Source organism: Chrysemys picta, chromosome 5 (genome assembly GCF_011386835.1).
Source record: "Chrysemys picta bellii isolate R12L10 chromosome 5, ASM1138683v2, whole genome shotgun sequence".
NCBI lineage: Eukaryota > Metazoa > Chordata > Testudines > Emydidae > Chrysemys > Chrysemys picta.
In genome coordinates this window covers 67,884,092-67,910,241 of record NC_088795.1, presented here as the reverse complement: position 1 = coordinate 67,910,241, position 26,150 = coordinate 67,884,092, and the positions used below count along the sequence as shown (strand labels likewise).

The window sequence follows — 26,150 nt, the reverse complement described above, 5'->3', positions numbered from 1 at the left end:
CCGTCACACTGCTGCCAGAGCCTTTCACTGCAGAATGTAGCTACACACCACAGTGATAAGCATAGATACAGCCTTCCTTTCACTGTGGCATGTAGCTACACATGTAGGGCCTGTACTCTACACAGCACTGTAAGTGTAGACATAGCCTTCCTAACTACTAATAGGTAGACTTAAACTTAAGCCCTGAAGAATCCCATCCAACGTGCACCCAAAACTCTAGTTTTAGACTTTACATCTATAACACAGATATGCTTGTTATCAATATAAAAGTCCAATTCCTCTCTGAATCTTGCTAAATTCTTGGTCTCAGGGACATCCTGTGGCAATGGGTCACAGTCTACTTGTATATTAGTGGGGGAAAATATTTCCTTTCATCAATTTTGAATTTGCCACCTTTGAGTTATACTGGACGTCCCTTTGTTCTTCTATTCTCCCTCAACATAAGTCCCCTTTCTACTTTCTGTATACCATCAATTATTATATATCCTTTTATTCTTATTAATCTCCTCTCTAAGGTAAACAATCTCGCTTGGTATAAAAGATATTATAAAGATTTCAAACTGGTCAATGAGACAAAAAGGGTTGGAGTGTTCACCAGGAGACTCGCAATCCCATATCAACCATCTGTACTATAATTCATTGTGCAAGGTTTAAAAAAAAAAAGAAATTATGACTTTCCCCCAAAAATTGTTTAATTTTTGTAATCAAAATTTTGGGCTTTCCAGGACTTTCTAATGAGCTCATCAGATTTAGCCTATTAGATTCATGGGAATAGTCTGATGGGATCGTTATAATAAATATACCCTAAGACCTGCCTGTTCAATGTAGTTTCATACTTAGGTTTGTTCTCATTGGAAAAAAGAACATCACTATCCTTTCAGATCGTGTTTTCAACATTATTCTTATGTATAGGGTGCGAAGTAGGAATGGCATGAGGCATCGATTTTCTAGTTATATCCTTTTCAAATCAGTGTATTCACTTTCTTACTTTGTAATACTTAGTGTGGTTTTATTTGTATTATGGTACTACCTAAAGGTTCCAATCGAGAACGGGATCCCATTGTGCTAGTTGTAGCACGTGCCTCAAAAGAGCCAGTCCCTGCCTAGAAGTGCATACAGTCTACAAGACACACACAGGGTGGGAACAAACAAAATGCCATGCATGTAAAACCCTAAATTCTGTTTGAATAGGTCACTTTCAAACTGATTTCTTTTCTCCTTTGTGTTCAGGCCAGGTTAAATTGAGTCAGGGTCTGGTATAATCTGATATAACCTTTATAATATCTGCAGACTCCAGCTTGTTTTGGAAAAGCAGCTATGTTGTATCTTGATGTCTTTTCTTGCAGGCACCTATTACAGCAAAATAAGTAACCTAATACAATAGTAAGTACAGCTCATTTTGCAAAAGCATGACAAGTCTGGCCACTTGATACAAGAGAAAGGAAGTAGCAGGGAAACAGGAGACCAGGGTAACAGATGTTGCCAACAGTTTGTGTTACATGCATCTAGATAACTTGCCACTTGTGCCTCATCACCATGGTAACCCACCTATTAGGCCTTTGATAATTGTCTCCTATGGACCTTTGAGTAGGCTCTCATCTGCTTAAATAGCTATAAATTGCCTTCCATTAAATACCCAAATACACAGAAGTTGCACATGTGCATCTTGAGGATGATTAGAGTTTGGACAAACCTTCATTTTTAGGTTTGGTTTGTACATAAATACAGTGCCTTACAAGATACTAGATATGGTCAGTGTCCTCCAAATTGCTCTCAATGCTAGGTGGTTCAGATAATGTGTCAGGACAAGCACAAGTTTTTTAAGTGGACAGCCATCACCCAAAGCAGCCGGTCATGAATGTGCACTGTGTATAACCTAATAAATAAACTTGGTTATTTAATCTGTAGGACACCATTTTTCATCATTTCAGTACTGATTTAGCACCTGCAGTGCCAGCAATGGAAATTGAGGAAGCTCAACATTCTCTCCTAAAGCAAAGGGCTCCAGCAGTGCATCATTGGGACTGGGGGGCACCCATGTAGTAGCTGCAAGTTCTACAATTGGATTATGGACTCAAACCCAACTATTAATGGGACCCAAATATGATCTTCACATTGAAGAGCTCAGAGGGAAAAATCTTACTTTGTAATCATGAATATATAATGAATCTTTCTGACCTGAAGTCAATAATAGCTGTGCTTGGTCATTGTGACCTTTTGGCATTGATTTCTAAGCTAGTAAGCCAGTGATTGTCTTATGGATTTAGAAAGTAACTGCTTTATTTCAGTCTTAGATGAGATATAGCATGAAGCAAACCTCCTTCAGTCCTTTCTTCGGGTCTTGTAGATATGAGATTTCTAATCTTTCTCATAAACATGTGTTAGTGTGTTATCATCATTGGTCTTATTCTCAGGTGTATGTATCACTTCAGTTGTTTTTGACACTGATAAAAAATGTTGCTAGGAGTTATTTTTTAGCTGAGCGATTTTCTGTTTCAGATCAGAGAGTTGCAGTTGGACAGGAAAAGGTGTGAATTTTCATGGCTATTGCAGTGTGTTCATACAGCATGCTAGAAAAAGCCAGCGGGATAAGAAATTTAAAAAGCCGAGTGCACTGTTGGGCCTATCAAAGATGCAATAAAGACAACTGGAAAAAAGATATAAAAGCAGGAAAAATTATTTTTGAGTGGTGAGGGAAATATATTTTAGCAAAATCATCTTTAACAAGAATTATATCTTACCAAAACATTTGTTTAGTAATATTATTATTGCAAAATGTGATAATGAAAATTAAATGAAACTACAGCCTGTCTTTTAATCCTTTCGTTAAATATTTACTACTTTAATTTCAGTCCTCTCCTGAAAACCATTTATGACATGGCTAGTCTGGGGATATTGGCGAGTATAGTTAATAGTAATCAGATATTTCTTTCCATTTATATTTCTGTTTTCAGCGACTAAATATGTTTGCCAAATGTGTGATAGGAAAGCAAAGACCAACGTTTACATCCAGTCCTGTAAACCCCTATCATACAGAACTTCAGGGAGTATGTCAATTGAAAACTAGCTGCTTTTTTTTTTTTTTTTTTTTTTGAAAAGGGTATGCTTTTTTGATTAGTGTTATGTATTTCATCAGTTTTTAAAAGCTTTCTCAAAAGACACTTAGTGTTGAGCCAGACTCGGGAAGTTCAGAAATTTAGTTCATGTAAGCATCCAGGAGTTATCCAGACTTCAAAGTCCAAAAAAGTGGACTTGAAATGTCATGGGAACAGGCTTTTTGTTTGTGATATTGTGGTACTTCCTGTTTCTGTTCAGGATGGAAATGTATCTATCCTTTCTCTGCATTTCCACTTTCAGTTCTTTCAAGAACCAGAAAGTGAATGAATATGAAAGTGAGTGGGGGTGAGAGGAGGAGCTAACTAAGCTTTTGCAAATCTCAGAAAAGGTTCGATTTGAGTTTTGAAAAAGATTTTGGTCACTTATTTTATTTGAACTGGTTCTTTCCATCACTAACATGAAAGAAATTTTCAAACCAGGTAAGCTGTATCTAGTCTGTGTTTCAGTATTGTTACCTACCTTAACAGAACACAAGCTGGGAAAGGAGCTATTAAGGATAGCATTTTAATCATATGCAATCTATATGTTGACCTTTACATTTACTTACTTCAGGATTACATTTTCGAATGTTGATGCAGTTAGGCACAGTGGATTTTCAAAGGGGCTTAAAGTAGGCACCTGTGACTCTTGCCAAAGGTACCCAGCTTCAGGGAGTTTAGAGTGAGCCAGCCTTGTCTGTGCCAGCTGTGGATCAGTTCCCTGAAACCACTAGTCTCTGACCACAGAGACCTTCCAGTCTCTGCAGACTTCAACCTCTCTGTGCAGGCGAGCAATAGTCACACATCAACCCTGAATCCTCTGAGCACTCCCTGCAGTATCCAGCTCTGTCAAAGGACACTCACAGAAATTACCAGATAAGATATCCCCAAAGAAACAGTGTGCACACCAGCTTGTTTGGTATAACTGGGATCAGCTCCAGTGTAATATCACAGCACTGAAATATATTTATAGTGCAGACATTAACTATCTCTTAAATCTGAGTCTTTGAATGTATGAAGAAGGATAATAACAGAAATGATTACATATAAAATAAAGTATAGCACACTTAGAATTTAAACTCCACTTAAACAGGATAAAAACCTTTGTCTAACGGAGCTTATCTCACTTAAAGCAATCTCTCAACGATTCCAACCCTCATGGCTGTGATCCTCCTTTCATTAATGCGAAAAGCACTGTTATTTTTGCTTCCTCGGTGAAGCATAAAATGGTGTGATTTTGCCATCCTCTTATACCCCCAAAATTCATTGTTTTGCCCCAGATGATACTGGAGAATAAATCTGAGGTGGGGGTATCTTGTCTACTTTTGACTTCCCATCCTCCTGTTGACCCGCATGTAAATTGGGCTTCTATTGTGTTGGCCTACAATGTTTAATCTATATGGCCAATGAAGAGACAGGTGAATCAACAGCCTTTGTCCGACCCAAAACGGTTTATCAGCTCTGCCTTGGGTGCAGATTTTATATGTACTGAAAATGTTTTACACACAACTTAAATGTCATCAGTGCATGTCTCTCTCAACAGTTATGGGAATCAGTATGACATATGCTTTTATTAGATACCTCATTTGACCCTCTCTGGATAATTACTGTGAAAGCGATGTGTTTGGTGCAGTGAGTTTGTCAGGCCTGTCAGGAGTTACTGTTATGGAACAGTGAAACCTTTACCAATTAGCTTTAAGGGGTTCTGAGGGTCACAGTACCCAATTCCCACTACTATTTAGTGAGACATGGGCATCTAACTCCCTTAGTTCTGTTTGAAAATCCAATATCTAATTCCAGACTCAGGCACTTAATAAGTGACCTGATTTTCAGAGGTATTAAGCAACCCAACTACTGAATTGAAAGGGACTACTCATATGAATAAGGGCTACAGAATCTGAGCTTGATAAGTTAGACCCACATGGACATTTTTTGATATTGCAATGTGATCCTTATTTGGCAGTTTCTGTTTAGTTACTAAACTTATTTTCCCCACTTTTACGTAATATGTTAGCATTGGTGGTGGTGTCCTAAGGCATTATTTTTCCTTTTGAACCATTTTCATTTCAGTTGGTGTTCAACTGTCTTGTGATTTCCTTGTATGGAAAAATAACTTATTTTGTGTAGTAAGTTGGTTTGCCCTTTTATTTTAAAGCAGATTATGCCATAGATAGGTTTTTAGAAGTCTGCACATCAAAGTGCCTGCTAGTTTCTCCAGGCAGTTTGAAATGATTTTCAGTTGGTATATTTGATGGCCTTAAAGCAGCACCTGTGTATATTTTTCTCAACATACTCAAGCAATTAGACATGTAAACAAACCTCCTCTTCACCAGACGAGCTCTGTCAGTACAGAGTTCTTGAAATTTGGTTCCTTAGATCTATTTAAGGTAAGTGTCACTGGTATTATGTTTCATGCTGTACATCTTGGTGATCACTAAGGGCCCCGGGATACAATGTTTATTACTGCTAATAGGAGTTCTCTGTAAATTGAAGGCAGGATATGGTCCTGAAGTGTGCAGTTAGTTGAATGTCCAAATTAGGTAACTGCATACACAAATTGCAATTTTCACTTGACCCACATTAACCATATAGCTTGTACAAAACCGATGGCACATTTTTAGCCCTGAATGAAGGAAACTCACTATCTATATGCTGCGGTGACATGGTTTTGACATGACATTTTTTTTCTTTAGTTGTAACTTTTTAAAAATAACTGAGAACTAGCTAGATTGTAATTACTTGGAAGCTGAGAAAGAAACTGAGAGTCCTAACTTCCCAAGAGAGGGATTACTTTGGCATAGCTCATGTGGACAAAGGAAGAAGTTAAAACTACAATCTCAATGCCTTTTGCTCAGAATGTAAAATCAAAGTTTTCTTTTGCAAACAAAAATGCTCTGATTGGTGGGTGAAGGTACAAAAAGCATTAACATTGTCCATTGTTTAGCCCAGATACTATGGTGATACATACAGTCTAAATGACTTGATGGAAAAGAAAAGTAATATTTTATCCTTGTTTTGGTAAAGTTGAGTTGCAAGCTTCATGTCAAAGACAGAATGTGGACTTGTGTATGTAAATAAAGTCATTCTGATACACTATATCTAAACCAGTCTTGAAATTCACCCCTGTGGGAAAAGGCCAGCACAAGGCATACTCACCACTTAAGTCCCACTCAAACTCTGTATTTAGGAATCAGTTGTTCTTAGGCTTTGTACAGGTCTTTGCACAGAGGTAAATTTATCTCTCTTCATTTTAGTGTAAATAACCCCAAGATCTACAAGTAAGTCCAGGACCTAATTCTTTTCTGGTGACCTCCTCTAGTCATTTATTGTTGATAATTTTTAATGTTGTTATTGAGTGATATCCAATATATGCAGGCCATAAATACACTGCGGCAAAAATTTTCATGATAACTAAACACCTGGTGAGATATTCACCAACAAAAAGGAACCTTAGCTAGTACACATCTTGTAGCGAGAGGCTGGTTTTGTGGCATAGTACGAGGTAACAGTCTTAACATATTCAGTTACTACTAGTGATCCTGGTTTATCACTTCTAACCCTCTAAAAGAGGCTGTTTTCATTTTGTATGTTGTGCTGATTTTGTCCATGAATACTCTCAGGAAAAATGGAATGAGACATATTAATGATAGAAGGTCCTTTAAAGGTAAACCTTGATCTTTTCCAGATCATTTTGGCTTGACCTGAACAATAGATTGAAAGTTCTACTCAACAAAGGTGAAGCTTCTGTTCTAAGAGTCAGCAAAAGCCTCTTTAGATGGGTTTTAAGTGAGACTTAAGGGATACTTAGATCCTGGTGTGGATCTCTGCTTAACAATATGGAGTAAAATCCACCAAGTTTTTATGTTGGCCATATGCCAAGATGTTTTATATTGTCTTTAAGCAAAAAATATATTCCAATAGACAAAATTTGTTTTGAGTAGCATTTGAAATCCTAAGAGAGCAAATTAATGTCATGGGACATTGAGATTCTCTTGTATCCCCTGAAGAGTTGAAAGAGAGAGAGAGACAAGATGAGAGTAAACAACCTCTAGCCCTTACACTTACTGTAGTAATTTTTTGGAACCTGGCAATGGATGACCTACAGAAAACTGAGACTTAAGAACTTTGGGCCAAATTGTACTTTGTAGAGATTGTACAGAAATATATAAGGTATACACTCCACATATAGATCTACAAAGATTGTCAGATTTGTACATATTTAATTAATTCAGCCAAATAAAGCAACGTTCTTGTGCATCATTTCTAAAAAGGTATTGCTCCAGTTTCTTATGTGTAGATAGGTTCCAATATTCCAAGCACTCTTTATTTTTTTAGCACAAAGAATGGCTGGTGGGAGCCATAATTTTATGCAAAGATTTGTGAGTCACTTACTTGTCAGCCCAGTGTCTGTTATAAGATTGGGTTTATCCTGGTCTTAAATACAGACATTTTTGAAAGTATCTTGGGGCATTATCACAGGAGATATGCTAGGAATGATATTTCCAGCATATGTAACTGAACTGGAGTCCTATATGCTTGATGTACATATTTGAACTATATAGGTCTAGATTTCAGAATCAGAGGTCCCTTTTGGATAGCTTTGAGGTTTATATTCTAACATAGCTCAAAAAATCCCATGTGACATAATGCTCACAAACAAATCTCAGTTCAGAATTTAGGAAGGGACAGAGGAGGATTCTGTTAACAACCTTTTTATATATGCTGGAAACTGTCTGACTATTAACATGTATCATTGTCCTTGACAAATACATAGTACACTAGATTCTAATTGGTTAGTGATGTTTAGGTAAATATGTCATTAAACTGGGGATGTAAAATCCTATGAGTAAATGCACATTCTTACACTTTGTTCTCAGACAAAATTTGTAGATATAAAACTGGTTTTCAAACTTTTCAGAATAAGACTTTGAAAGGTTTGTTTTCTAATCTTATCTACACTAATCCACTACATTTTTAGATTGAGATTCTGTGCTAGAACTACTGAAATGTAACTTGGCAACATCCCTGTAGAGGTTGTGTTTGCACAGAATGTGGAGTTGTGGAGCATTAACAATAGGCAGTGTGGTGGTAATGGGAAGAAACTCAACAAATACAACAGTGTTGGGGCTAGTAGCCAGGGATCTGGGGGGAGGGGGAAATGGAGGGAAATAGGGAAGAAATCTGAGATAGTGGGATGAGATAATTGAAGTAAGGAGATAAGCTAGAGATCATGTGGAGAAGAGAGAGACCAGAAGCACATTAGATTAATTGCCTCTTTCCTTTCCTCCATCTGACTATCTTGTAAATATTTGTCACCTGGAAATTCTGGTATACAGGCTTTTGTTCAGGTGCTATCAGAAGTCTAGCATGAGTTTAAACCTATTTCTTACTGTTCAGTTTAGCCTGAACTCAGCAAAGCAATCGATCATGTGCATAACTTTAAGCATGTGAGTGATCTCCTAATGTCAATAGGGCTGTTCACATGCTTAAAGTTAAGCATGTGCTTACGTGCTTGCTTTATTGGGGCCTTTGATAGCAGGGCCGGCTCCAGGCACCAGCAAACCAAGCAGGTGCTTGGGGCGGCACATTTGCAGGGGCAGCATTCCAGCCAGCCTTTTTTTGGCGCTTGTGGCGGCAGGAGCCAAGAGCCATTCCTGGCAGCAGCAGTGTGTACTGCACAGGGGCGCCCTGGGGCAGCTGCGGTTCACATTGGGGAGCAGCGCACGCACCTTATGGCCGGGCGGGCTCCAAGTGCAGGACACCCAGGCTGGGGGCCACCCTGTGGGGCGCACGGAGCCAACTGCAGGTGCCGCAGGGCGGCCGCCCCCCAGCACTGCAGCCGGAGCTGGGTGAAGTGGCCCGAGCCACCCAGGGACTGTGGCAGGGCGGCCAGGAGCAGCAGCAGCAGCGGGGCCATAGTGGGGACTGGTGCCCGGGGTGCTGCCTTGCAGGCCCACATCCTGCTCTTCGGGGCTCCGCTTCTTCTAGGGCTGCCCTGCTCCAGCTCCTCAGCCCTCTGCCAGGTGGTCCCCTGGTTCTGCCGTCCTGGGTCCCAGACGGTCCTGGAGGTGGGAGCCCCAGCTGGAGGGACGCTGGGCTGAGGCGCGGCCTGGGAGCCCCGCTGCTTACCCTGACCCTGCCAGCGCCGGACAGGCTGGAGGCGAGGGGGGAAGCGGGCGGAGTCAGCACTGGTGGGGGGGAAGCCCAGGGCTGGGGCAGCAGGGAGTGCGGGTGGGGTAGGTGGGAGAGCCCAGCATTGGGGTGGCAGGGGTGCGGGTGGGGGAGGGGGGAATCCCAGCGCTGGGGTGGCAGGGGGTGCGGGTAGGGTGTGAGGGAGAGCCCAGGACTGGGGCGGCAGGCGGTGTGGGTGGGGGGAGAGCCCAGGGCTGGGGTGGGGGGCAGCCAAAAATTTTTTTGCTTGGGGCGGCAAAAAACCTAGAGCCGGCCCTGTTTGATAGTCCTATAAAACAAATATCACAATACTGTAGTGAAGAGTTATAAAATGCAATAAGAATCATAGCTATGAGATAGTAAGCTAGATAAGAATATATGTTTTTCCTAGTGGCTATGTAGGCTTGAATGTGATGGGAAGTAACAAATAGCAATCATTGAAGTAGCGTTACCATTATTGGATAAAATATCAAACCAAAAATGATTTGCTAGTTCTTCTAGTCATGGAGAAGTATATAGCCAAAAGTAGGAACATTTCCTCCTCTTTCCCCCCCCCCTCCCCCCGTGTTGTCATTTCTTTTCAGTTTGGTTATCAGACAAACAAAAGATGCAGTGCAAATCTTAATTTGGAGTACAGTATAACCAGGGATTGCATCTTGTTTATTCTCTAATTCTTGCACAGAATTTTAAAATGGGGGGGGGGGCACTTGTTTTTGTTTTTATCAACATCATGCTTCTATCAAATTCATGGTTTTTTTTGATGAGCTTCTAGTGATGGCTTATTTAAAAACCTATTAACTTTTATTGGAGAGACGAGGTGGATGAGGCAATATCTTTTATTGGACCAACTTCTGTTGGTGAGAGAGACAAGCTTTTGAGACAGAGTTTATCTTCAGGTTTGGGAACAGTACTCCCTACATCCCAGTAAAATGTAAGGTGGAATAGCTAGTTTAGCATAAATAGTTAGCACATATCCTAAGGGACCATTCAAGGTAGAGGTGGTCTGTTATCAACCCTACAGTCATAGGACAAAAAAGAGTTAGGGGGTTACAGATTGTAATAAGCCATACATCCAGTGTCTCTGTTCAGTCCATTATTTTTGGTGTCTAGCAGAGTTAAGAATTTAAGCTCTCAGGCTTGTCTTCTGAAAGTGTTGTCCAGGTTTTCTTTGAGGATGAGGCCTGCTAGATTAGATATAGAGTGATCGCTTTGTGAAGTGTTCACCCACAGGTAATGGGGTGTTTTTGTCTTATCACTTCCCTGTGTGAGTTCGTTCGAGAGCGTAGTGGTTGTCTGACTTCACCCACATAAAATTGTTGTTCAGGCATTTAGTGCCCTGGATGGGGTACACCACATGTGTGGGATCCCTGGCTCTCGAAAGGTGTGTTGTGGGAGGTGTTGATCATTGTAGCAGTGGAGATAAGTCTGCATCGATTTTTCTGGCAGGGCCTGGTGCTGTTTTAATTAGTGTGTCCTGGTCTTTGGGGAGCTTGCTTCTGATTAGGAGCTTGGGGAGGTGGGGGGTTGTTTGAAGGCCAGAAGTGAGGGTATCATGGGAACAACATGGCTACAACTACGCTGCATTGAAACTTCTATAGCTGTTAGGCAAAACTATATACATTTCAAAAATATTTAGACATTTAGTAAGTCAGAATCTTTTAGGATCTATGTTTATTTTAAAAAAAGTGTGTGCCATGTTTTTCTGTGTGGTATGGATCACAAACTTCCCAGCTTAATTATCACCCCCAAAATATGTTTCATTTGACTAAACCATTTTTAAACAGTTCCTTTGGTTAAAGAAACAAAACATAATCAATTGAATCTGTATGTAGTGTTATGGGCTAGGGAAAGTGCTTTGTTTGAATTCAGACAGTAGCCCTTATAAAAAATATTGAATCAACTTTTTGCTAGTGTCAGTTGTGGAAGCAAAAAAAAGAACTGACAGGAAGGGAATGCAGTGTATGACAGTTATTCCCCAACACAGTGTTTCTACTACAGTCTTATGGCTATATGAGCTCCCTCTAGTGGCTCATTTACATTAAAGTTCTTAGTTTTCCTTTATTTAAGTATCTGCGTAACAGTGTGAACAAGGTTGCTGACTCTCATGTAGAAGACCAAACTCAATTTCTTGTGAACTTGTGTTTTTCATTTAAAAACATAATTAGTTCTCTTGAATATGATATGGATGCATTTAAATTCTCAGCTCCTAATTTTCTTAGAGGAAAAAAAATTAAGGAAATGATAAGGGAATTAACAAAAATCTGACCAACTTCTTATTTTGTACAAAGAGACCCTGATCTGTTGCAATCACTGGAGAGCATTCATTTCCTCTGTCAGAATTTGGCCTGGCACAATAGTTCCTAGTCAGTAATGTACAATAATAGTATGTGGGGAGTTTGAATAACTTAACTGCATATTTGCTTGCTTGCTTGTGGCTTGAGTTGGTTCATGACATGTCTACCAACCTTCACTCAAAGTTTTGGTGGTTGTTTTTTTTTTGTGAGGATATATATGTGTGTATACCGTTACAGATCCTCTGGGTCACAAACTGCAATGCCTCTTATAAAATATTATGAATAGAAAAAATACTATTTAATTTTAAAAACACATAGTACAATTTCTACCTAATACTTCTCATTTATGAATAGAATTAGAACTCTCAGCCTTCATTCACTAACCCGGGGGACTATGGTACAGTAGATGATAAACACATGCTTTTTGTTTAGCTGGTATTTATGTCAATGACCTATAAAATGTGTGAGTTAGGACTGAATTTCAAATGAGAGCAAATTTGGTGCTGTTACTGGATTGTATTTGACCATCATCATTTACATCATCATCATCTACAAAAGTGAACACCCAACAGTGGATTTGAAAGGTACTGTTAACATAAGCAATTTTTGCTAAATGTTTTGATCTTGCTGCTTTTCAACTCTGGTGGGCAGACTACAGATTTAATCCCGACTGCTTACATTTTATACAATTTTAGCACTATTTTGTCATTAACATAACTATCACATCACGTCCAAGCTGCAGCTAGGTAAACGTTTGTTAAATATTTTTTTTATTATTATTATTTTTACAGAAAGCTAAACTTTTGTGTAGATTAACTTGTAATGCATACAATTGCTGGGCACAAATGTCTTTCAAGGAGTCTAATTTTACATTTTTAATTACATGATATATTTTAATTATCTATTGGTGTTAACTGCAAATATTTCTGGCTTGGTTCCTTTGGAAAGTTAACACAGATTTCCCAGGAAGCCACTGGATTTACAGGTGTTCCAAGATCCATCCAATCTATTGCAGGTTAAGCACAGATTTGATTTGTGGATCTACTTCCTGGTGGATGGGGACTCAGTGGAACTTAGATCCATCTGTGGTGAGACTCCCACTGTGACATTATACCCCATAGTCTTCATAGAAATATAGTTATGATATAAATATGGCCTAATTAAGATATATTTTATGCAAGATGGGTCTTGTAATGTATTGTTGGAAAGGTTGTTTTACTGAAAGTGATTATCAATTTGTATGTATGTATCATTTCTGTATCTAAAGTTAGGGATATTGACTATGTAACAGTTACAACTGTGTGTGTATCTGGAGGACACCCACCAGACAAGGGGCCATCACAACCTTGATGGGCCACTAGGAAGAAATGATAAGACTTTGATGATACTAATCACTCTCCTTCCTGAGAGGGGTCCTGAGACATAGCTGTGACACTACCAGGTCAGGTGGTCCTGTCACCTGATACAAAATTCCACCCTGGACACTGCTGGTACTTTTCCTCTGTAGGGGGATGGGGATCAAACTAAGGTTTTCTTGCCTTAGGTAAATCCGTTTTAAGGCTGGGGGAGGGGGTTAATCTTCACTCTCCTTCATTGCCTACCCAAGAAGAAAGACTGCTGAAAGTACCTCGAGGGACAAAGGACCTAACCTGTGAGGAAAGGCAGGGGTGAGTCTAGACTAAGATGTGCGGGTCCAGTGTGTAAGAAGAAATAACTGGAACTCTGAGCTACAGAAACTTTGCAACTTGCCTAAAATGACATTTAGGGTGAGAAATTACTTCTTGAAACCAGTCTCTTTAAGATCTTAAGCTTAGTATGTGTGTTTTGTTTTATTTGCTCAGAAATCTGCTATCCCTTATTATCATTTAAAATCTGTCTTTTGTAATTAATAAACTTTTCTTGTTTATAAAATAACCCAGTTTGTGCAATCCATATCGGGGGAGAGGGGCAGGTAGGGAAGAAGCTGTGCATATCTCTTCACATTGAGGGAGAGGGAAAATTTTTATAAGCTTGTGCTGTGCAGATCTTTCTATACAGCACAAGACAATATACCTTTGGGTCTGCACTCCAAGGGAGGGGAGCACCTGAGTGCCAGGGCAAGTTCCTTAAGATGAATCTTCCCAGAACTGATCTCAGTGACTGTCTCTTTTTGCAGCTGGGTGTGACCCTGCCTGTGTGTGCTACAGGAGGCTTAAGAGCCTGACAGCAAGACAGGGTAAAGGGGAGCCAGGCTGGCAGAACAGGCGGGCTCAGTGGTATTCCAGTACATCAGGTAGCACATTAAAGGGGGGCAACCCATCACACCCACTGCTAGAAAAGGCACAGGAGTTGAGGCAATCTCAGGATGTCCTCTATTGGCTCTGATGTTTGAATTTAGAATCCTGTGATATTCATTATGATCTGAGAAAGAGCATTTGGCAGGAGAGCAGTGCCAAGCACTGAGGCAGTTGAGTCTGCCAGAAAAAAAACAAGTTTAAATGCAGCAGTGCCATTTCCAACCCCACCCTTGCTGGAGCATGCAAAGAAAATCCCCATCCACCCAGGCCACAGCAATGATGGTGGAGAAATACAACCACTACTGCCTGGCTTGGAGGCCCTTCTTTGCTCCTTTCTCTACAGTTCTTTGCCACTCCAGTCTGCCATTGTTTAGAGTAAACAATGGCTGCTAGTTTCACTTTTCTTTGTATATAAAGCACCAGACGAGCCTATAATTTGTTCAAAACACTACTTTTCACAATGACTGAAATACAGAAAAAGGGAGTCAGCCTAGATATTGTGAGGTACAGTTTAAACCATCATCCTGCACTTGCAGAGCTGCATTAAATGATATGTAGTATAGGGAAGGTCTAATGTAAATTGTGCCAGTAACTTCGTAGTGTGATGCCCAAGCTGACTGAAGGATATGATGTGCCATGGAAGTTTTGTTTCATTGCTGAAAATTACACTAGGGAACTTTGTCCTGCATCAATCCACTCTTTTGCTTGCTGTAACACTTCCTGTTGAGATACAGTTTTGCACTGTATGGTACTTAACATTGTTGGTAATGTAATGGGCCATCATATCATGCAACATGTCTTTGGGTTTTGCTTGCACAACTTATTTCCATATTTTCAAACTTGCTTTTTTGACTTACCACTTCCATGTGACAGTGGAGATGGAGAGCTAGACATTGCAGGTATGCAATATATAGGCACAGACCTCACAAGTGGCAAGTGCATTATTCTTCTCTGTAACTGCATTGATTTCCTTTCCAGTCTCTGTTGAAGAGGGAGAGAAAGAATTGTAAATAAACTAGTAATGCTGATGCTGAATTGACGTGTAGTAATGTACAATACATTATGCACAACAGAGGAAAAAACTTTCCAGAGACATTCATCTCAGTTGACAGGGCCGGCCCACAACATTTTGGCACCTGAGGTGGGGAGCTCAAATGACGCCCCCATGCTCCTTGCTTGTGCCAAAACTTTGAAAGGTCTCAATTCTGCCTTCTTCCTCTCATGGTACTGCTCTGCTACCTACCCCAATAAAGGAGAACTAACAACTTAAAATGCCTTGTTCAAAAATTTTAAGTAATACTTAACTTTCGAACGCCTAAACAGCAAATGTAACGTTTCTTGTCTGCATCGTAAATACTGGCATTTTTATCTGTTTGAATAATCCAAGTGGTGCTTTCCGTGACTTCTTGGTTGCAAAGATTTGAACTGCTTCCTGCTGAAGGTCCACAGTCTGGGCCAGCTCATGCTCTATTGAGATGGTTGCAAGGCCCACCAGCCTCTCCTGTGTCATTGTGGAGTGTAGATGTGTTTTTATTAACTTCAGCTTGGAGAAGCTGCGTTCTCCACTGGCAACTGTTACAGGAAGTGTTAGACGTATGCGCAGAGCAAGAAAAGCATTTGGAAAGAGGGTGGCCATCTTATTTGTGCATGTATATTCCAGAACAGCCCTTGGAGTTGATCCTGCTGAAATGTATCTTGAAAGGGCTTTCAGTTCATCACCTAAATCACTCGCATCAGTAACGTGCATGTCATCATGTGTCAACACTGTCTCTGGTGTCCTGCACTGCTGGTGTGTAGGTCTTCTTCAGGTATAGTGAGGAGTTTTGGAATATCCTACAACATTCCAAATATACTGCTGTGTTCCTTGAGCTGTATGAAACGTTCTTCAACTGACTGTATTGCACAATCTAGCACCTCATAGACTTTAAGGTCAGAAGGGACCATTATGATCTTCTAGTCTGACCTCCTGCACAATGCAGGCCATAGAATCTCACCCACCCACTCCTGTAACAAACCTCTGACCTATGTCTGAGCTATTTGAAGTCCTCAAATCATGGTTTAAAGACTTCAAGGTGCAGAGAATCCTCCAGCAAGTGACCTGTGCCCCACTCTGCAGAGGAAGGTGAAAAACCCCCAGAGCCTCTGCCACTCTGCCCCAGAGGAAAATTCCTTCCTGAGCCCAAATATGGCCATCAGCTAAACCCTGAGCATGTGGGCAAGTCTCACCAGCCAGACACCCAGGAAAGAATTCACTGTAGTAACTCAGATCCCACCGCATCTAGTGTCCCATCACAGACCATTGGGCATATTTACTGCTAATAGTCAAAGATCAATTAATTGCCAAAATTAGGCTATCCCATCATACCTTCCATAAACTTACCAAGCTTAGTCTTGAAGCCAGATATATCTTTTGCCTCCACTGCTCCCCTGGTTAAAGAATTCAACTTTGAATTGTTGTTTGGGGTCTCTTATGGGATTATCCCGTGCCTCGTAATCAAATGTTATCTTCTTCGGTGACTCTCTTGTATTTTTGAATGGGTGGGAAAATAGCTTCAGTGTGAAATTCCTCTACCAACTTCTGTGCACTCTTCAGAATGTTTTGAAATCCCTCATCTGACAGGTAAGACTGTAGGTATGACTTTGCTTTGTCCAGTTGTTCCATTGCTCCAGATATATCAAGGTCAACACCTTGGAGTGTCTTGTTTACAACATTTATGTCAAACAGTATGTTATGCCACAACACTAAGCCACACAGAAATGTGAAGTTATGTATGTTTCTGGTGATTCCATTTCCCTCTGTCACTGTTCTCCCATGAACAGTTCATGTCATCTAGACTTAAGGAACTAAACTCAGCAGCAGCTGTTTTTTGCACCTCCACCACACTCTCCTTTGATCTACACTTTTCTTCGGGAACGTGCATGGTTACATCCATTTGAGATGGAGATATGGATGCTGCAGTAGCTGCCAGGTCACCTGCACTCTGACTAACTGGAAGATCAGGCATCTCTTCATCACTCACATCCTCACCGGAAGGCTCACCGTGAACATTTGTGTCTACGTATCTCAGGAGAGCTCCTTCCTGCTTAGATAGAAAAGCTTCCTTTGCTTTCTTTCTTTTTCTGAATGCTGCCCCAGAGGGGCGTTTTCTTCTTTCACACATGACTGCTGTTATGTGCCAGCTATAGTGGCTCTCAACACTCAATTGAAGGAGACAAATAAGCAGGCTGGTAGCAGGGCCTGAGTAAGGGAAGATATCAGTGTCTTAAAGGCCTAACTGTCTCCTACTACTTCAGTTGACTGCCTGTTCTCCTCAAGTGGGTTCATGGAAGCAGCAGGAACCAGGAAGCTACCTGAGAAGTTGGTGTTAATCAGTCCAGGCTCCTGGGGGTGCTAGAGAGGTACATAAGAGGCTGCTCCTCTCTCTCCCTGCAGCTTCTGCTACTTTCTGTTATTCCCTCTCACCTTTTCTCCTGCCTGCCTGTTATATCTCTTGTGTCCTCCTTCCTCCATCATCTCTGTGCATCTAGAGCAGAGAGAATACATGTGGACCAGCAGCAGACACAATTTTCTACACTCTGGGTCCTAGTGGCGCCCCCCCACAGTCTGGCACCTGAGGCGGCCGCCTCAGTTCGCCTCATGGTAGGGCCAGCCCTGTCAGTTGATTTCCTCATTTGTGTCCATGCTTTCAGTGAAAGACAAGGCAGCAAATCCACATACCTTCCAAGAGCTGAGTCTCTATGCCACAGATGGCACTTCAACTGACTTACTCAGCACTTCACCACCTTTTGGAGTTTAGGGCAGCAGGTTTAAAACAAACAAAAGGAAGTATTTCTTCACACAATGCACAGTCATTGCCAGGGATGTTGTGAAGGCCAGAAGTATAACTGGGTCAAAAAAGAATTAGATCAGTTCATAGAGGATAGGTCCATCAATGACTCTTAGCCAAGATGGTCAGAGATACAACCCCATGTTCTGGTGTCCCTAAGCTTCTGATTGCCAGAAGCTGGGACTGGACAACAGGAGATGGATCACTCATTAATTGCCCTGTTCTGCTCATTCCCTTTGAAGCATCTGGCACTGGCCACTGTCGGAAGACTGGACTAGATGGACTATTGGTCTGATACAATATGGCCATTTTTATGTTCTTAAGGTGTGTGGAGGGGGAAAGCTGCCCAAAAACAAAAAAAGCAGGAGCTGGTGATGTGATTGAATTCCATCCTGCCCATAATATGAACAATATATAGTAACACAACATTTTTACTGCAATATATAGTAACACTGCACTCAGACCCAGTGAGATCAACCTGCCTGGGGCCTAAGGTATGGCATGCACGTGTCATCTTAAAGCCCTTTGATTTCATAAAGCTGATGAACAATAATGTTGTGAAGTGATATTGCTCATTTCTCTGCTGGAGAAAGATCTTTCCTTCATTAATGGCTAGTACAAGAAGGCAGATGATGAGTTGGCACTGTCAAGTGCATGCAGCAAGCACTGGACATTGAAGAGTAACCTGTGCATCAGTGACATAGGGCAGGAACATTACTATATCCTGTCCCTGTTCCCAGATTTACAATTTTTAAACCCCCAACACTGTTCTCATGCTTAATGGAAGTGAATAATCAACACAAGTAAAATTCAGTTGACCTGATGTTGGGAACATTTATGATATGCTTGGACCACACCAATCTCATTTGGTGGCAGCAGTGACAGTGTGCAAGAGAATTATGTGGATAGTAGCTGTGAAGATGTTTTAAAAACCCAAACTAAACACAATGTACACTGGACACACAATTCTCCCCATAAGGAGAATAAGAGAGAGGGAATAAACCTCCTATGACAGATGTTAGTCATGATGGTTAATGCCTTACTGGAAAACACTAAAATACCATGTTGATGAGGATGGTACAAGAACCTGTATAGCACAATCTCTCTAGGCCAATTTAGAAGAATGGGACTTGTGTATATTGTCAGGGGCTTGAGAATTCTGCAAATGTAAGGGCCGCAAAGACTGTGGACCAGACCCTTCTGTTGTCTGCCAATAAATAACTGCTAATGGTATATTCAGCTTGAAGGGATTTGAAGCTTCAGCTGCTTTAAGTAGCAATGTTTTATGAAGTTGCCTATAATCTAGTACAAGTGTTTAGTTCAACAGTTCCTGCACTGACCAACATGCAGATTTGCTTCTCCACACTTGCTGTGCAAATGTGAGAGAAGCAGATAACTTTTGCTCTGGAGTATAAACCCACTAAGATTCCAGGCCCCCTGTATGTTTCTCTTGTTCTCCCCCTTTCTCCTTTTTGTTTTATGTAGCTGAATAAGAGTTGTGTTCTCTTTTCCTCTTTAGATACAGAAATCATGTGTCAGTGGCAATAATTCTATTTTGCTTTGATTCTCATTACTTTAACTTATATATCTGATGTAATCAGTTGTAGTCTGTTGGGCAAGTTTTGTTATTTAGAACCAAGCAATATTAACTGTGGATAGGATTCATTTTTTGAGAACCTGGCTGTGAATTCTTTCTAAATCTGCTGCCACTCCTATTGACAGAGCTTATTTTCTTATACAGTATTATTGGTTTACACGTGATCCTGTGGGCAGTGTCCTAGTCTTTCTTACCAGTGGTTTAGTGCGCACATTATTTTTTATTAAAATGGATGTGTAGCAAGCTGGGAAACCTCTGTAACTCTTCTGCTGTACCTGACATTATTTCTAGGTATACTATGATTTACTCCTTTGTAATTTTGTAACCGCTGTTTGTGCAGATCACAGGCGAAGATCAGTATTGCCTTGATACACTCACTAATAACAGGGGAGAGGTACAGTGACTGCCTTTATACAAATTGCTGTTTTACATACTGCCACTGTGCCTCAGGGGGTCACAGCTGAGAATACCAGGACAAACTGCTAGAAGTGGGACAGACTCACCCCAAACTGGTGGTTATTCTTCCATTAGAAATACCAAGCCATTAACAAAAGTAAACACACTGGTTAATAAGTCAGAACTGCAATCTCCTTGTTTCACCACGCAGACACTAGACTTTATGATGAGTGGTTATTTAAAATCAATTTCCTCAAGCAAAGGGTTCTTCTAATCCTAAGAGATCATCCACCTAGCCAGGTCACCATATAACTCAGATTTTACCCAATAATCATGCTGTTGCCAATCCTTTAGTATCTAATATCTAAAAGTTTATATATAAGAAAAGAGGAGGAGGAGGAGAGTTAAAATGAACAAGGAAAACAAATACACTAATCTCAAAGTTCTTGTATCAGGTTTGAAGCAGTGATGGAATAAACTGCTGGCTTGTCAAGTCTCTGGTAACTTCCAGAAGATTGGAAAGTCCTCAGTCCATTGGTTGGAATGCTCCTTTTAGTGGAGATGGAGATGCTTCCAGGATTTTTTTTTATACCTTTTCCCATATGGAGGGACTGCTCTCTGTCTTAGTTTGCAGAAAATTACAGGCACTAGATGGAGTCCATGGTCACATGAGCAAGGCACATGCCCTTGCATGCTTAGATGAGTCATAGGAGCAGCCATTACCCATATTCTGACCTAACATCCCCCAGAGAGGCTTATTGGGGAGGGGGAGAGTGGGAGACAAGCTTCTTCTATATCCATTTTGGGAGCTAAGTGTCCTTTAATGAGCCTTCAACTTGAATAGTCCATTCACAATGTGCTGGCTATACTGGATGCAACTACCTTGAGGGTGTTACCCCAGGAAGAAACATAGTTGAAATACAGGTATATAGTCAATGTTCATAACTTCAGATACAAAATGATACTTGCATATAAACAGGATAATCATACTTAGCAAATCATAACTTTTCCAATGACACCTTACATGAGCTACTTTGTACAAGATTTGTTGCAATTGTATAACACTGGTAGCAACAATGATATACATGGTAATATTTGAATCATACAACATCACACATACTTATTACCTTAAACATAGTCGTTCTTTAAAAAATTTCAATTGCCTTTGATAACCAAATATTACCTGGGGATTTGTATCACCATCTAGATATTCCTTATGCTATTGGGGAAGCATGCTTAGAGGTCTGTAGAAATAGACTGCTGCTGTTTGGTAGATGTGACAGTTTGTGCAAGACACCCAGAACTATGAGCCACTGTGTTGCCACTTCACCTCAACAGGAGTGAACTTTGCTACCGCTTGTCCAGCTTGCTAGCAAACTCTTCAGGACTCTGCCAGTCCAAACCTTGCCTTGCAAAGAACAATTAGATAACTTCATGGAACATAGGTTTCAGAGTAGCAGCCGTGTTAGTCTGTATCTGCAAAAAGAACAGGAGTACTTGTGGCACCTTAGGCCTTGTCTACACTACGAGAGTAGTTCGATTTTACTTGCATCGAATTTTTGTAATCGATATTGCAAAGTCGAACGTGTGTGTCCACACTAAGGACAGTAATTCGACTTTGTGCGTCCACACTAACGGTGATAGCGTCGACATTCGAAGCGGTGCACTGTGGTCAGCTATCCCACAGTTCCCGCAGTCCCCTCTGCCCATTGGAATTCTGGGTGTAGCCGGCAATGCCTTCTGGGTAACAAAATGAGTCGAGGGTGCTTTTGGGAAACTGTCGTCATCCGTCCATCACTCCCGCCCTCCCTCCCTGAAAGCGCCGGCGGGAAAACAGTTCGCGCGCTTTTCCAGTCATTGACAGCGCGGACGCCACTGTACTCCGAGCATGGAGCCCGCTGCGACCATCGCTGCAGTTGTGGCCGCTCTCAACGTCTCGCAGCTTATCATAAAGGTTTCCCTGAGGCAGATGCAGAAAAGTCAGGCAAGGAGGCTACGGCACCGCGGTGATGTCCTGAAGTCTGAGAGTAGCACAGACCTGTCAGAAAGCAGGCGACCCAGCGCCGAGGACATCACAGTGGCAATGGGTCATGTTGATGCCGTGGAACGGCGATTCTGGGCACGGGAAACAAGCACTGAGTGGTGGGACCGCATAGTACTGCAGGTCTGGGATGAATCCCAGTGGCTGCGAAACTTTCGCATGCGGAAGGGAACTTTCCTGGAACTTTGTGAGTTGCTGTCCCCTGCCCTGAAGCGCAGTGACACCCGGTTGCGAGCTGCACTGAGTGTACAGAAGCGAGTGGCCATAGCCCTGTGGAAGCTTGCAACGCCAGACAGCTACCGGTCAGTCGCGAACCAGTTTGGGGTGGGCAAATCTACCGTGGGGGTTGTTGTGATGCAAGTAGCGAAGGCAATCGTTGATGTACTGCTGCCAAAGGTAGTGACCCTGGGAAACGTGGAGGCGATCATAGATGGCTTCGCAGCGATGGGATTCCCAAACTGCGGTGGGGCCATAGATGGAACTCACATCCCTATCCTGGCACCGGACCACCAGGCCACCCAGTACATTAACCGAAAGGGATACTTTTCCATGGTGCTGCAAGCACTGGTGGACCACAGGGGACGTTTTACCAACATCTACGTGGGATGGCCGGGCAAGGTTCATGACGCTCGTGTTTTCAGGAACTCTGGTCTGTTTAGACGGCTGCAACAAGGTATTTACTTCCCGGACCACAAAATAACTGTTGGGGATGTGGAGATGCCTATAGTCATCCTCGGGGACCCAGCCTACCCGCTAATGCCCTGGCTCATGAAGCCCTATACTGGCGCCCTGGACACTGAAAAAGAACTCTTCAACTACCGGCTGAGCAAGTGCAGAATGGTGGTGGAGTGTGCTTTTGGCCGTCTCAAGGGGAGATGGAGAAGCTTACTGACTCGCTGTGATCTCAGCGAAACCAATATCCCCATTGTTATAGCAGCTTGCTGTGTGCTCCACAATCTCTGTGAGAGCAAGGGGGAGACCTTTATGGCGGGGTGGGAGGTTGAGGAAAATAGCCTGGCTGGTGATTACTCACAGCCAGACAGCCGGGCGATTAGAAGAGACCAGCGGGAAGCGCTGTGCATCCGGGAGGCTTTGAAAGCAAAGTTCCTGAGTGAGCAGGGTAACCTGTGATTTTATAGTTTGTGTACTGAGAAGCTAAACCTGCCCCCGTTTCTTTACCCAGGTAATGTTGACTATCCTATCCAGTTACATACCCCCTTCACCCCCCCTCCAACACACGTGTCGAAATAAAAATAGTTCTACTTTGTTAAAGCACACCGTTTTCTTTAATACTGTTTTAGCGGGAATTTTTTAAAACTGGGACGCAGACTGTGGTGCGGGGCGGGTCTAGTGTTGTGATGCGAATGCAGCTTCTAAACTCAAGGATTGACAGGCTCCGCTGCGGTGGGATGCTTGTTTCAACGGAGCCTGTCACCCCTCCTGATCGGGACTGTGTGTATGGGAGGTCTATTTGACTTTGTGGCAGGGGGAGGACGGTTACAGATCCCATGCTGTGTGGCTCTGTGATCCTGTCTAAGGACCGGCGCTTAAGATCTGTAACTGCCCTCCCCCGCCACAAAGTCACAGAGCAACCCACCCCCCCCAACATTACATCAAAACAACCTCCCAGACTAACCGGGGCAACTAGTCACTGCATCACTGCACTGTGTATGTGCCCTGCTGCTGTGCCTGCCCCCGACTATGTACCCTGCCAAAGGAGACTGTCCTGTCCAATTTCCAACCCCCTTTCCCCTCCTCCTCCAAAAGAACATGATTGAAACAGTAGTTAACAGAAACGAATTTTTTATTATCAACTACACATGGCATTGGGAGGTGAAACTTGGACGTGGGCTTGTGTCAGGCGGGAAGGAAAGAACTTTTCAAATTTTGGGAAATGAGAGCCTTCTGCTACTAGAGCTCTCTGCAGGGGTGGAGTGAGAGTTAGCAGGGACTCTGCCGCCTCTCCTTCTTTGCACTTTGGGTGAGGTGGGTATGGGACTTGGTGGCGGGGGAGGGCGGTTAGAGATGGACTGCAGCGGGGCTCTGTCCTCCTGCCTCCGTTCCTGCAGAACATCCACAAGGCGCCGGAGTGTGTCCGTTTGCTCCCTCAGTAGTCCAAGCAGCGTTAGAGTCGCCTGCTGGTCTTCCTGCCGCCACCTCTCCTCCCGATCCATGTTGGCTTGGTGCATTCGGGTCAAGTTCTCCCGCCACTGGGTCTGCTGTGCTGCCTGGGCTTGGGAAGAGGCCATAAGCTCAGAGAACATGTCCTCCCGTGTCCTCTTCTTCCTACGCCTAATCCGCGCTAGCCTCTGGGAGTGTGATTCCAGGCTAGGTTGTGAGACAGTCGCAGACGGGGCTGTGGAAATGGGAAAAAGGGAGTGAATTCCTCTGAAAGATAAATGTAGTTGTGAACAAAGAACATAGTCTTTCTCTGTGAACAAGACCATGCACAGCACCTTTCACATGCGCACTCAGCACAAGGTCGAATTCTCGGCCTTCGCATTCTGTGCCTGGGGTCTTGAACAGCACATTTGAGAAGCGAGGCAGCACAACGGAATTTCTGTTGCAGGCAGACATGGTAAGCCGTACACTTGTGGCAGTTTAAAACTTTTATATTACCACTGGCCTCATTTCACATTTAAATCAATGTCAGTCCCTGCTGCCAGCAATCCGGCAAGCGGGAACTCTGCCCCTGTCCCACCCCCTCGCGGCTGTCCCCGGGAACGATCCCTTTCGGCTGCCCCTCTCCCGCCTCCACCGCGTGGCTGCAAACCAGCGGTGACAGTTCTGTAAAGGAACGGGAAAGCAGTCCCAACACTAACATTCCCCTACCTAATTAAAAGCAGGTCACCATGGCCGACATCACCCTGATGAGGATCTCCGAGAGCGACAAAGAGAGAATGCTCCGGGAAAGCCTCCAAAGACCAGGGCCGTATGCCGCCCTGCTGTGCAGAGCAATGATCCCCGAGTACCTGATAATCTCGTGGCGCGGCAACGTGTCGTACTTCGGAGGACCCAATAAGGCCGCTCTCCCCAAGAACCTCATGCAACGGCTTTCAAGTTACCTCCAGGAGAGCTTCATCGAGATGTCCCAGGAGGATTACTGCTCTATCCCCGCACATATAGACCGCATTTTACTGTAGCTGCAGTAGCAGGGAATACACAGTAGAGCGGCTTGTGCAGGACAATCACTGAAAACCGGACATTGCTAGATTTCTTTTCAAAACTTGCACTGCCCCTTACTAAACCGTTAAGCGCCTAGGGCACACTAATCATGAACAACCCATTCTTTTAATTGTTAATATTCCTGTTTTGTTAAAAATAAATGTTTAGATGTTTACAACACTTACTGGCTGATCCTTCACCAGATTCTGTGTCCGGGGTAATGGCTGGGGACGCTTCGTAGGGGATCTCTGTAAGGGTGATGAAGAGATCCTGGCTGTCGGGGAAATCAGCGTTGTGAGAGCTGCCAACTGCCTCGCCCTCCTCATCTCCTTCCTCATCTTCCCCGTCCCCTAACATGTCTGAGGAACCGGCCGTGGACAGTATCCCATCCTCAGAGTCCACGGTCACTGGTGGGGTAGTGGTGGCGGCAGCACCGAGGATGGAATGCAGTGCCTCGTAGAAACGGGATGTCTGGGGATGGGATCCGGAGCGTCCGTTTGCCTCTTTGGTCTTCTGGTAGCCTTGTCTCAGCTCCTTGATTTTCACGCGGCACTGCGTTGCATCCCGGCTGTATCCTCTCTCTGCCATGTCTTTAGAGATCTTCTCGTAGATCTTTGCATTCCTTCTTTTGGATCGCAGCTCGGAAAGCACGGACTCATCGCCCCACACAGCGATGAGATCCAAGACTTCACGATCAGTCCATGCTGGGGCTCTCTTTCTATTCACAGACTGCATGGCCATCACTGCTGGAGAGCTCTGCATCGTTGCCAGTGCTGCTGTGCTCGCCACGATGTCCAGACAGGAAATGAGATTCAAACTGGCCAGACAGGAAAAGGAATTCAAATTCAAATTTTCCCGGGGCTTTTCCTGTGTGGCTGGTCAGAGCATCCGAGCTCGCACTGCTGTCCAGAGCGTCAACAGAGTGGTGCACTGTGGGATAGCTCCCGGAGCTATTAGCGTCGATTTCCATCCACACCTAGCCTAATTCGACATGGCCATGTCGAATTTAGCGCTACTCCCCTCGTCGGGGAGGAGTACAGAAGTCGAATTAAAGAGACCTCTATGTCGAACTAAATAGCATCGCAGTGTGGACGGGTGCAGGGTTAATTCGATTTAACGGCGCTAACTTCGACATAAACGCCTAGTGTAGACCAGGCCTTAGAGACTAACAGATTTATTAGAGCATAAGCTTTCGTGGACACAGCCCATGGAACATAGGTCATCAGTGGCTTTAGCCAAGATGGTCAGGGAACCCCAAATCCCGAGTTCCCCAGACAAGTCTCCCTGC

General features: G+C 43.0%; 2 protein-coding genes across 9 annotated transcripts in view; one reads left to right on the top strand and one right to left on the bottom strand.

Moving 5' to 3' along the window:
• Nucleotides 1-26,150, top strand: part of MARCHF1 (membrane associated ring-CH-type finger 1) — a 462,831-nt gene that overhangs the window by 174,445 nt on the left and 262,236 nt on the right. The window lies entirely within an intron of this gene.
• LOC135983666 (uncharacterized) lies at nucleotides 23,484-26,091 on the bottom strand. Its single transcript, XM_065596513.1, has 2 exons — nucleotides 25,048-26,091; nucleotides 23,484-24,053 (listed from the first exon to the last, which is right to left on the bottom strand). Exons 1-2 carry the CDS (start codon nucleotides 25,622-25,624, stop codon nucleotides 23,578-23,580), a joined length of 1,053 nt encoding a protein of 350 aa, XP_065452585.1. The 5' UTR covers nucleotides 25,625-26,091; the 3' UTR covers nucleotides 23,484-23,577.

Coding starts and splice junctions, on each gene's coding strand:
- LOC135983666 (XM_065596513.1), bottom strand. CDS start 25,624: ATGCAGAGCTCTCCAGCAGTGATGGCCATGCAGTCTGTGAATAGAAAG. Junction 24,054..25,047: donor ATCTGGTGAAGGATCAGCCA/GTAAGTGTTGTA, acceptor CCATTTCCACAG/CCCCGTCTGCGACTGTCTCA.